Source organism: Numenius arquata, chromosome Z (assembly GCF_964106895.1).
Source record: "Numenius arquata chromosome Z, bNumArq3.hap1.1, whole genome shotgun sequence".
Lineage (NCBI taxonomy): Eukaryota > Metazoa > Chordata > Aves > Charadriiformes > Scolopacidae > Numenius > Numenius arquata.
This window is the reverse complement of record NC_133616.1, coordinates 84,896,369-84,909,203: the sequence shown is the minus strand read 5'-3', so window position 1 is coordinate 84,909,203 and position 12,835 is coordinate 84,896,369. Positions and strand designations below refer to the sequence as shown.

Sequence of the window (12,835 nt, the reverse complement as noted above, 5' to 3'; positions counted from 1 at the left end):
GTCCTTCACTTGATTTTGGTTTTGGGAAGCGCTCAGCCTTTGTGGCTTGCCTCTGCGGAGGAAGCATATGCCATACTGCAGTAGGCGTCTGGAAAATATGCCATAGCACTGACCCAACGAAGCACCAAGCTTTGCTTTACCTCCAGCTGGGGCTACTCACCGAGGATGCAGCTGAGGGAGCCGCAGACTGCACGGTGCAAGCTGCTGCCCGAGGGACCGCTTCATCTGCAGTGGGTTTTGTGGCCACAGGAGCTGAAGGCTTCTGAAACAGAACAATTCCACCACATTTCACCCAAGATGCTCAGAAACCCCAAACATACCTGTTAAGTGGCCTTTTTTTTTTTCAAATGCAGCACAAAACAAGAAAGAAAAGTCTAAATTTAAAGGCAGAAACCCCTCAGTTAAGGACTCAGTGCCCATACTGCATGTTCCACTGAGGGCAACGGGGTTGGAAGGGGGGGGGAACAGAAACAGAGGAGAATATTTTTCTTGAAAGAACAGTAGCACTATCCAGTCTTAGCAAAGCCACCAGTGTCAGCATCTCAGATGAGCTGGAAAGACAGACGTACTTTGGATGTGCTGCTGGGCTTTGACGGTTTGGACTGTACCACAGGCTGTGCCGGGCAGGCAAAGTCCTTGGAAAATTCATCAACAAGATCAAATTCACTCAAAGGCTGCAAAACACAAAGACATAATTGCTACAGGTGACTCACTGCCTGTTTTTTATTTATTTTTTCAAGAATTGTATTTCAGCTACTCAGAAAGCAGAGAAACTTTTGTAGTCTACACCAAAACAACCTTTCACATTCACATCCAACAAAACAGCGTGAATTTCACAGTACCTAAAATTAAGAAAACCACTTTTCAGAATGCATCAGTTGCTTTGTTATCAAAAGCCAATATAATGTAGAGAACACTATGTTCAATGCTGCTCACAGGGCTACTGGAAAGGAAAATGCAACCTCTTAATTAGAAAGAAAAAAAAAAGAATGCTGATATTTACTAGGTGGTATTTAACATAACAGCATCATGTTGTTGTAATACTTCAAGCATAAATTACATACAGGTAGTGGAAAGCAGCACCATCCAACTATGATTCTTCCATTTTAATCTTTTTTCTTTTTTTCCCAGCAGAAGGAGAGCTCCCTCAGAGGCAACGTCACCTGGGACCTCTCTCAGCTTGGGCACTGACTGCTGACACACAGTGGTTTTCACTCTCACGTTTTAGCGAAAAGTGAATAAACTGCACTTTTATTTCCCTACTGTGTGATCTATTACAATCCCTACAATGTGATCTAGTACTATGTGACCTACATACTTCTGTGAACTATTACTAATGCTCCTGGGATCCTTCAAACTACTGTTTACCCCTAAATGTTTAAATCTTTGCTAGCAGTGATCACCCCGTGGAACTTTATTGGTTAGAGCTCATTTGGTCAAATTCATAATATGTAAAACAACATTTCTAAGGAAGAGTCTCTTATTTTCCCTCCCACTTTCCCTCCTTTGTAGATCAGTGCCCCTAAGTCTTTATAAAATCTCTCATCACATAAGGCTCCACTTTTCATAACGACCGAATTCCTCTTTCAGCCACTAAATCAAAAAAGCACTTGGGCAATAACAACTTTTTTCACACAAGCAATGCCACTGCGTGTGCCTAAGGGTATGCAGAACAGAGTAATGCCCAAAGTAATAGAAGCCCTCGCTGGAATCATGAAGGAAGAAGAACTTTGCATTCAGCAGGAACTGTTGAAGGACTGTAAGTGACTGACGGTTTTTCAGCTACTGACATAACTTTTTTGTTTTGCTGGTTTTGGTTTCCCATATCTAAGTTACTGATAATACCAGCCAAGTCCCTCAGCCTTTCCTCCTAAGAGAGACGCTCCAGGCCCCACAAAGATGATGAGGGACTGGAACATCTCTCTTACGATGAAAGGCTGAGGGACTTGGGTCTGTTTAGTCTGGAGAAGAGAAGGCTGAGGCGGGATCTCATCAACACCTATAAATACTCAAAGGGTGGGTGTCAGGAGGATGGGGCCAGTCTTTTTTCGGTGGTGCTCAGGGACAGGACAAGAGGGAACGGGCACAAACTTGAACATAAGAAGTCCCATCTAAACATGAGGAGGAACTTCTTTGCTGTGAGGGTGGCAGAGCCCTGGAAGAGGCTGCCCAGGGAGGTGGTGGAGTCTCCTTCTCTGGAGACATTCAGACCCGCCTGGACTGGATGATCTCCAGAGGTCCCTTCCAACCCCATAACATTCTGTGATTCTGTGAATACTGGTGAACACATGTTGCTCAAAATCGCCTTCTTTAAATTATAAAGAGTGAAGTAATGCCCAGAAAAATGCTGCAACGTGTGACTTCAACACCGGTGTGATTCCCTTACAGAACAGCTACTCAGTCATATCCGTGTCTCTGACTGACAGGGGTGGAAGAGGACAGGACCACCTACCCTTCTACCAACCACTTGATCCTTTTGGCGTAAGACCTCATGGTTCTGAGCTCATCTTCTGCTTTGGTTTTGTACTGGACTTTAGACAAACTATGAACCAACCTCCCTTAACTCACGCCACATTCCACTTCTGGAGTTTTCCTATTTTTTTTCCATGTGTGTTCCATCTCATTTGTGCGCCCCGTGAGTCAGGAGGGCTCGTCTCCCACCACTGGTGCCTACTTCCTGCAGAGCAATAGCTCCTCTCTTCTCTCCCTCGTGGCATCTCGGTGGGTGTCCCTTCTGTGCAGCCCTCGCACAGCTCCCTCTCATGTCTAAGGTCTGACACACAGATTTTTGCAGACATAAAAGTCTTTTCATCGCCGGCTTTGCATTCCTCCATAATTCAGGCTTGAATGGTACAAATGACTTCACATTTCTGCTAAAAAGGCACAGCGTTGTCCTCACTCAAATTGGCCCTGACTTTCACACTCGTTTCAGAAGAATGGAGGTTTCCTGTACTTTCTCAATTTTGGCAGCGCTCCTCAACTCACAGTATTTCCAAAGTGAAGCCCTCCGTTTCTTCAGTGCACAGCTCCTTTCCTTTTCCAATTTTTTCCTTTCTTCCCGTGCCGTTTGTAACTTTCTCTTTCAATGTTTTCTTTCTGTCTTGCACTCTCCAGGCCATGGTGGATACTTTTTGTGAAGTCCAAGTTGTTCTTTTGTGATTAGGAAAATGTCCACAGCAGCTTTTTCCTTCTTCCCAGTCGTGTTCCTTTATATTTGATGACTAATGAGAGGAAACTGTCCAAGAGAACAAAGAGGTTTTCCTGCCTCGCCCCTCTCTGCCATTCAGCAGCTCCGACAGCCTTCTCCGAATACCTTACACTAACTCCCCAGACAGCTTTTCTTTGGGCCAGCGGTTATTTCTGTAATTCTCTCCTACCTTCATCATCTCTAAACCTTTTCCTTACTGTGAGCTCTACATTCAGAGCCAGTGAATTTCAATAAAATCAACATTCACTTGACACTTCAGATCAGCAGGTTTTGTGCAGGGAAGTAAACAGGCAAGCAGACCAGGAGACTTACATAGCGGCACAGAGAGAAGTGATGACAGAGGGGGAGAAAACGGGGTATCTAGTCACACTCCTACAAAACTGTCAGTTTTCTAACCTTAGGTTTCTCTTCAGGCTTTGGCAATATCGGTTTTCCATCTTTATCCTAAAAGTAAAGTAAGTATTATTGACATTTTCCATTGTTATAACAAGTGTCATACTCCATAATCACCAGCAAAATAATATAAATGATACACACAAGATGAAATCAGTGACACAGTAATGGGAATTTCCATAGACAGGGGGAATTCTTACATGGCCAGGTAAGTGGATAAAACAAGCAAATGGGCAGAGACTGAAAAGTGCCCATTCCTATCAGTATCAATATGCTGCAGGAATTAATTCCACAGTAAAACAGCAGGAATTCATCCACTAGCAAAACAAGCTTTGACCTCAAAAGACAAACTTTTGCACTTCAACAAAGAGGGGTTAAATCCCAGGTCTGCAGTCAAGCACTCTTGAAATCTCTAAAAAGAAGGGTAAAACCACTCTTTCCAGAACAGAATGTTAACATTCAGCTCCAGCAAGGCCAGTTTATGTAGCAACCTCATTAACATCAGTTGTACTAATAACCATTGCAAAAACTTTAAATTCTGAACTTTATGGAAAACACATCTCAGTTCTATTGTTGTTTTGCTTAACCTTGGACAAATCCCCATCAATTGAAGCAAAAATCTGAAAGAACGTGTTAATTTTCATACCATTTTATAATAAAGTTTTCATGGTTACATTACAGGAGGACACCCACGAGCACTTCTGTAAAGGGATGGATTTAGCAGCACTGAGATTTAATATCATTAAATATATTAAATATTTATGTATATTAAATATGTTTTAATATATTAAACATATTAAATATATTTTTAAAAGTAACACCACCCTTGGAGAAGGAAAAAGTGACCTGGGAAAATCATATCTTTGCCTGGAATGCCTGAAAAACTGGCAAAAGCCATGCCGGCAAAGGAAGGGAACTAGAGATACAGAAATCACCAATGGGAGAAAGCCACTGACTGAATAACTATTATTGCTTGTTTTCCTCATGTTCTTTGCCTGTCTGTGATGAAAGGAAGTGTCAGAGGCAGGGCCCTGTTTACAAAGCAATAGAGAGATGAAAAACTTACCAGCTCTGGTGTTAACCTGTATTCTGGAGGTATGGTATCATCACGTTCTCCAGTCTTTTCTTCTTTTTTCTCCTTAGCTTTTACCTTAAAAAGAAAGAACAAAAATATCAATTAGAGAAATTAATAAAAAAACCCAATGTACACTCAACTTCGCTATCAAGATTCTTCAGCCTCCTGTTTGAAGAAGTACTAGCATCAGATAAAATTATTCCATATATCAAGATTAAAGTTCCTCAATTTATTCCTATCAAATTTCTGTGGTAAAATTGTCACAGCTTAAGAATCAATGTAATGTGTGAATATGGCTGTAATATTTTAAATCCTAAAAAACTTCAGACAGTATACAGAGCCATCACTTTTCAAATTTTAGAATTTTTAATTTTTGGGGTGTACAAAATCCTCATGTTTCCTTGGATTTCAATACTCTGATTATACAAGCTGTATTCTGTATCTTTTTCATCACTGCTACTGCAACACAGCTTTTACTTCTCTGGACCTCCCTCATGAAGCAACGCATCCACTAAGCTATCTGAGTGGATCTGCAATACAGGGTGCTCTTTTATTGCCAAAATTGAGCTCCAGCATCTTCTCTCAGCAACAAGTGATTTTCTGATATTTCCCTGTCATTTGTTTGCTCTGAGCTGTAAGCAAAGTCAGGGGAAAACAACTGATATTAGTGGGGTTATAGGCAGAGTTTGCAAAACTAAACTAAAAAGTCAAAGCTTAACATGTAAACACCAGGCTACTGTTAAAATCTAACTGTTGAAGAAAAACAAAAGACTTAGAAGATGCAGTGAAAGGCAAGACCCAAATTAGAAAGATAATGGGGACTGATGGAAAAAAGGAGTACAGGCACCAAAACCCAAAAAGTTAATTAAAAATCAAACAGCAAATGCAAAACAAAAGCTTGCTATAAATTGTACCCAGTGCTTGGGGAAAGAAACAGAGCAGCTACAGCTAATGCAGGGAAAGGTGTGTGTATGGAGGGTTCTACAGCCAAATGAAATGCTCATCATTTTGCAAACCACCTTACTGTATTCTGTTCTACCTGAATTCACTCAGAATTTCATCATTTCTTACTTTTCTTAATTATATAAGACTCAGACATTCCTTACGCCTTTGATATGAAACTCGTTTTGTTGCCTTTTTTTTTTTCCTTTTTTTTTTTTGACATGGTTTTACACCATTTTTTCACACGGTTGTACAGTACCTAACAAAGAGGACTCAAGACTCCACAGGAGGGTCCAAAAACTGCTGTAAAACCAAGTAAGATCGTACCTCAGACACCTCCACAACAGGGGTAAGATCTTTTTCAGGCTCAGGTTCAGGCCCACCAAGAGTATCAAGAAGAGCTTCCACCGCATCTTCTTTAATTTCCTGCATTTAAGAAAATATGCAAGCAATTTCATTATTTCTTTAAACTGACACAGATTTTACCTTACACATCTTTTATGCTGTTTATAAAGCAAACAGCCAGCACCAGACTGCTCATTTTTGTTTGGCTTTATCTGGTTTCCTTAACATCACATTGGAGGATACGGCAAATTATGTCGAAAGATTAGCCCAGCTTCATCAACACGTCTCCTCTTAAGGAGAGGGGAAAATTGGGAAAAAAAAAAAGAGAAAAAAAAAAAAAAAAGCCAGTATCACATAACACAATTGCCATATGCTTTGACATGGCAAACCCAGAAAGTGTAAGGTCACACTTGCTCTCTACAGAGGAAAAAAGTTTGTAAAACATGAGAAAATTACATGGTATTGAAGTTTTAAACACACCTCACATAGCTAAGAAAATACATCCATTTTTCTACTCTCTTGCCTCTAGCCAGAATAACCACAGTTATTTTGTAGAAGAATCCAAAAGGAAAATCATACAACCTAGTAATGCCAGATCTTTAAGGTACAGCAAAGTCTGTGCAATGGCAATTCATACTATTCCCATAATTTCTAAGATAAACAGGATTTACAACAGAAAATGATGATGATGAGCACCATTACAAGATCAGGCACACATAAAATACAACACGTGCTATTGAGTTTTAATTAGAAGTTAACTAGTCAAAGAACAACTGTGTATACATACCTCCTTTGATTTTGTTTTCTTCTCTTTTGGAGGAACTGAGGTCTTGACTGCACTCACTGCTTGTGCCTGCACGACTTCTCCTTCCTTGCTTGGTTTCTGCGAGAAATATGGAATTACAGGCAAGTTTGAAAAAACAAAAAGAAGGGGAAAAATGTCAAGATAATTTTAAAGTGAAATATTAAGATAATAATGGCAGTATTTCATTGCAATGAAGGCATGCAATGGCAAGGAAGATATCAATACCTCTGTTGCGCTTGCCTTCTTTTTGTCAGCAGAGGCAGCAGCGCAGGTGAAGTCAGACGACAGGGCCTCTGCAAGCTCATCCTCCGTCATGGGTTTCTGAGCAAGACATTGCAAATGAGTTTACAATCATTAGATCATTAGAGTTCAAATATCAGTGCTGTCAAACTCGGTTTGAAATCTGAGTGTGCTCCACGCTTACTCACACAATGACCTCAGAAGCACATGCTGCTGTTAGAAAAAACGGTATTTCTCCTCACTGGTTGATTCACTTTTCAGATAAACTTATGTTTTCATATGCTAAACAGTAAAATTAAGCTGGCTTACAGAATTCTCTTGCTAAGTATAGAAATTCAAGTAATCTTTGCTAAAAGCATCGCGAAGAGACTCCTGCATGCACAGCTGCTCTTTCCTCCTATTGGTATTATTACCCACAGTGTCTCTATGAGCATTTATTTGACTTGTTTCAGCTTCAGCCAGTGTCACGAAAATTCCTACTTCGTAATTAAAAACGTCTGTGCAAAGTCCTATTTATTTTTATCAGTATCTATGTTATCTGGTACCCCACCGCCCTCTCCCACTTTCTGGGATTTTTGGAAGATGGGCAACACTTAAATTTTCCTTGGACCCCAGCTGGGTCATTTTCACCTTTCAATATAAAAAAAAAAAAAAAAGTCTTACTTCATCTCGTTCATCTACTTTTGGTGGGACTCCATCTTTGCCATCCCCTTTGCTCTAAAATGAGAATTAATTTTGTAGTAAATGGGAAGCAGAAACCACACAATATGAAAGAAAACATGCAGGAAGAGTACCTTTTTTTAAACTCACTAACCTTCAACAACTTGACGTACTCTGGAGGGAGACTACCTTCCCGTTTACCCATTTCTTCCAAGTATCTTGAAGATATATCTTCCTGTGAAAAGAATGCACACATTAATGTTTCTGTACTACTGTTTATTGAAATAAATCTCTAATGTAGAGCTATCTACAGTGACACTTGTGGAAAGAAAATGTGAGGGCTCATTCTAGCTCAGAAAAGTACGCATTCTTCCCCAAATTCTCAATGTTTTACTCTTTCTCGAGTAGAAATGAAGTCTCCCAGGTTGTTTACGCTCTCTTACAGCTCCATTACTGCCTTTTGTAAATCCAGTGCAAACCACGCTTGGAAATCAGTTCAAAAAGCAGCAAACCTTCTTTGTTGACAATTCACTGTTTTCTCTACTGCAATACATACAGAACTGTATCATCTCTGTACCACTGAAAACAACACTAAAATGCAACTGCACAAACTGTATTTAACCTCTTAGCAGATCCAAGTGACACAATTACAGAATCAATACAGTAATGAACAACTTAGAGATTAATCTTCTAAAAAGTGAAAATAAAAAATGTAAAATACCGTAACTTCTGGACCAGTGTAAACAGGACTAGGAGGCACATCTTCTTCAGGTCCCCCTAGGGTGTCTATTAGGCTATCCAGTGCTGACTCATCCATAGCAGCCTAAAAATTAAGCAGACAATTAAAGTTATCACGCTGTCTAAAGGGAAAAAAAAAAAAAAACACCAACATCTGAATCACGTGGTGAATCTGCAGAAAACTCCTGGAAACCAAACCAAAACCTTCCTTTCAGTAGGTCCTGCACTTGCCAAATTTTTCAGTGAGAACTGCTCTTAAACTCGTTCCCCAAAATCAGTAACAAGATCATTTGCATTTATATACCAGCTGGTAATAACGCATACACATATGAACATAACTGAAGATAAAGAGTGATTAATTTTATGCTAGCTGAGGTAGGAAAGTGATTCTAAATCCTACTTGACAAAACACACAATGACACACCACTAGTTCGTGGCCTATTCTTTCAGAGAGTCCTTCACCACCACACGTAACTACTCAACAGCAATACTTCAGCAGTTACCCAATAATTTTTTCTGAAACTGAAGTGTTTCTGTGAGAGAAACACTCTCTGAGACATTTTTGCAAGGGCAGAATTTGTCTGGGACTGTATTTACCAACCTCAGTACTTGACTTATCAGCGACAGTAACCACACTTGCACCAGCTGGACCAGCCACTATGGACATCTTCTCGGTCTTTGGCTGGAGAAATAAGGGAAAAATTAAAGAGATAGCTTTATTATATGGCCCTATGTTAAAAATTCTAGAGACAGAACAAAAACAGAGACGTTCCACTCAGGCATGCACATTTATTGTCCCTCTTCATCTACGCTTTGAATAAAAAAGCAAAGCTGGTTCTACCCACTGGCCGAGTGCTCTGGGAGCAGAGCAGCTGCAGCTGGCATGGTACTAAGCCTAAAACACCCAACTCTGAGGCTGCCCGTGTTCTTTTGGACTTGGCAAATGGCTAAGACACCTGCAGAGCATCCAGACACCTGGGCAGAGCAAGATACCACCGACCTGCAACGCTACGCCAGCGTGACTTTGCTGGGAGAAAGCAAGTGTGCCATTGTAAGTACTTTACCTCTTTCTTTTACTTTGCCAGTAAAAGAAATCTGCAGAGCACAAAGACTACGAGGCCCCTTCCAAGTCTTTAATTTGCACCCCATATTCTCGATACATTATCGGCATCAGCAGCAAACGCTGCTCAAACAGGCAGGGTGGAAACTGCTTCAGGGAGTTTGGTGCAGGAGCAACACCAACACAAAAATGCAGACTTCTGCACTGCTGACATTCTCACTTACTGCAAAAAAAAAGTGGGTTGTGGTAGAGCTGCAGGAGTCCTTCGTGTCACTCTGGCCCTGTCACCCAGATACGTGCAGACCAGGAGACCAAAAAGATCCAGACCCTGACTCTACTACACGCATTTGCTCCAGCTCTTTCTCCACTTGTCCCTCTGAAATGACCCTTCCCCAGCTTTTTCCCCAACCTTTCTCGTCCTAGGTCTTTTTGGAGTCTTGCCACCGGGGCATACAGGCTGCTCTACTGAGAATGTGTCACCTGCTGACCTGCTGCTTTTGGAGCCAACACACCTCAAAGTCCACAGGTGAAGGAGCTCCATGATGGCACTGCTCATAGAATAACAGAATGGTACAGGTTGGCAGGGACCTTAAACATCATCAAATTCCAACCCCCGTGCCAAATGAACAAGGCATTTTTTTGACTGCCCAGACAGCCCCTTCTGTTCACCTTCTGCAGTGAAGGGACAAGGGAAGAGACTGAGAAAAAACTAATTACACCCAACATAGCCACAAGGAACTTGCAAAAAGCTTGCACGAATGACAGACAAACACCTAACAGGTGGGAACAGGCCTACAATTGTGACAATCTTCATGCCTCTTGCTTAGGTAACAGCAACAGAGTCTGGGGACAATGAAAACGCATGTATGAAGAGGACACCTAAAGGTGGAGGCACATCGGGGTCACCAAAGGAGCAGTACAAACCACCCACACCATCTGGCTGGGCCGCTCTATCAGCAGCTGGTGCTTATCCATGAACGCTGTCATGGGTTAGCTGGAAGTGCTATACTCAGGATGCTGTTTAAATTAATTTGTGGGTAAAGTGTGCAGTTTCTGAGTCCCAGCTTTTAAAGTAGGACATTTTTCATACAAATCTTTAGACACAAGACAGCCTTTGAGCTTTTCTACATTGTGATTTTGGGGGGCCCAGTCTTGCTTTACAATATTCAGTGTAAGAATCATAAAATCACAGAATGGTTTGGGCTGGAAGGGACATTAGAGCCCATCCAGTCCCACCAGACCAGGTTGCTCCAAGCCCCCTCCAACCTGGCCTTGAACCCCTCCAGGGATGGGGCAGCCACAGCTTCTCGGGGCAACCTGGGCCAGGCTCTCACCACCCTCACAGCAAAGAACTTCTTCCCCACAGCTCATCTCCATCTCCCCTCTTTCAGTGTCAAACCCTTCCCCCTCCTCCTATGGCTCCCCCCCCTCATCAAGAGTCCCTCCCCAGCTTTCCTGGAGCTGCTTTGGGGACTGGAAGGCTGCTATACCACCTTGATGTGAATTTCTCACCCCTACAATAACATAAGTAATAAAAATTGGATGGCTACTTCTACTATACCTTTGCTGTCTCCGTGGAGGAGGCTGGTGGATGCTGGCCAGCCTGAGTTGTAGTTTCTTTTCCTGCATTATTTGGTTTAGAAGGTGTTGACACAGAAGGTGAGGTTTCGCTTTTTGCCTGCGTAGAGATAAACTATTATCATTCGATAAGGAAATACATATGGGCTGCTTTTGTTTGGTTTGTGTTTTTTTAATTTATTTAAAAAAAAAACATGAAAGAGAGAAATAACACAAATAATTGTTACCAAAGCACACCTTTGAAATATTATTAGTGACTAGTGTTGAAAGTGATACAACTTATGTGTATTCTTACGAATAGCGAGGATTCTGTCCTTGAATTTATCAAGCATGAGTTAATGAAAATAACTCCTAATCAAGGGAGATGAGTATTGTATCATTCTCGAGGAGGCCCATTGAGCACAAGGGCCTTGAGGATGGTGCTAATCTACAGGTTTTCAGAAGTTCTGCCAACTTGGCAGGAAAGTGAAAATTCTTAGTGCCCTGAGCTGAACTACCTTCATTATAAGAGTAAAAATGGCACCCATTGGTCAAGGAGACCCTTGCCCAGGTGAAGACCTTCCCTTGAGCATGCGTGGGAGCTACAACTTGATGGCGTAATAGTATGTAAATTAATAACTGATCAAATACTAGTACTAGGAGGTACTAATATTATAATGATGTAAAATGCGTATAAAAATCGCGCAGAGAGTTCTGATGGGAGTGTGTGATTTGTGGAAACCACCAAGCACCCGGCCTTGTGTGCAATTCTGAAATAAATAATCCCTGTCTCGTCCTGGCGTGTGAGATCTGCGATCGCTCACCAGGGAACAGATCTGACTTTTCGGGCAAAAAAGCCCCAGGCAGGGGGGAAAGGGAGGAGAGAAAGAGGGGGAGGGAGAGAAATCACACAACTTACATCACCGGGCTCCTTCTGCCTCTCTTCAGACAGCTGTTTATTTTGAGAGTCTGCTGGCTGTCGTAAAATAAAAAATGGAGATCATTCAACCTTATGCTAATTCAATTAATTGGAACCATATGGGTATGGAACACGGTCTACAGCAGTTCAAATCAGCACAAGATGAATTTAAAGGTGGTACCAGAACAATTCTTGAGCTGCTGTGAAGTAGTAAAGCACCCCATTCCCCGAAAACACTGCATTCCCACACCTGCCAGCTCCTCGCTCTTTTGCATGCAGGTATGTCACTATTCACACGGCAGTTCCATTGGCACAGCGGCAGCAAAGACTTTTTCCAAAGTTAGTCAAAGACCAAAGCACAACAACTACCCAAAGGTGAAATACACGTATTTACCTTGGCTGACTCTGCAGGTATTCCAGGTTCTGCTTTGGTTGTTGGTGCGGGCTGGAACAGAAGCAACAGACATTCAGAGAGAGATTAATCTGCGGGGCTATTTCTAAGGGGTCAGCTCATTTAAAGAAGAACATCAGACAGGTTTTCACTCATGAGCACACATGCGATTTAACTAATATACAGTGCTTTGATCTTGCGGTTTACAACAGCTGCAAAGTCCTGGCACAGATCTTAATTCCAGCAATTGAAGAGCACTCAAATGTTTGCAAACACACACACAACACACACGCACTCCTCATATGAAGGACTCAAAAGAGGGGGAAAGAAGAAATTAAACAAATACAATGAACAATTCAATTTACACTTAAAAATTTTCTGCAACCATGCCACAAAAATGACTTCTGTGATTCACCTCAAGACAAAGTGCAGTAAGCAATAAATTACTACCAGTAGAAACATGTAAGGACACACACTGAAAAATTAAGGAATAGTTTATGTC

At 41.6% G+C, this 12,835-nt stretch overlaps 1 protein-coding gene across 5 annotated transcripts in view; it reads right to left on the bottom strand.

Moving 5' to 3' along the window:
- Nucleotides 1–12,835, bottom strand: part of CAST (calpastatin) — a 68,045-nt gene that overhangs the window by 13,428 nt on the left and 41,782 nt on the right. For all 5 annotated transcript variants that reach the window (XM_074165849.1, XM_074165847.1, XM_074165850.1 and 2 more), the window contains 14 exons: nucleotides 12,337–12,387; nucleotides 11,943–11,999; nucleotides 11,028–11,144; nucleotides 9,008–9,088; nucleotides 8,390–8,491; nucleotides 7,823–7,903; nucleotides 7,672–7,725; nucleotides 6,994–7,089; nucleotides 6,751–6,846; nucleotides 5,946–6,044; nucleotides 4,668–4,751; nucleotides 3,605–3,652; nucleotides 570–674; nucleotides 161–262 (listed from right to left, as the gene is read on the bottom strand). In XM_074165849.1, coding sequence (XP_074021950.1) covers nucleotides 161–262; nucleotides 570–674; nucleotides 3,605–3,652; nucleotides 4,668–4,751; nucleotides 5,946–6,044; nucleotides 6,751–6,846; nucleotides 6,994–7,089; nucleotides 7,672–7,725; nucleotides 7,823–7,903; nucleotides 8,390–8,491; nucleotides 9,008–9,088; nucleotides 11,028–11,144; nucleotides 11,943–11,999; nucleotides 12,337–12,387 — 1,173 coding nt within the window. The remainder of the gene's footprint in view (nucleotides 1–160; nucleotides 263–569; nucleotides 675–3,604; nucleotides 3,653–4,667; nucleotides 4,752–5,945; nucleotides 6,045–6,750; nucleotides 6,847–6,993; nucleotides 7,090–7,671; nucleotides 7,726–7,822; nucleotides 7,904–8,389; nucleotides 8,492–9,007; nucleotides 9,089–11,027; nucleotides 11,145–11,942; nucleotides 12,000–12,336; nucleotides 12,388–12,835) is intronic.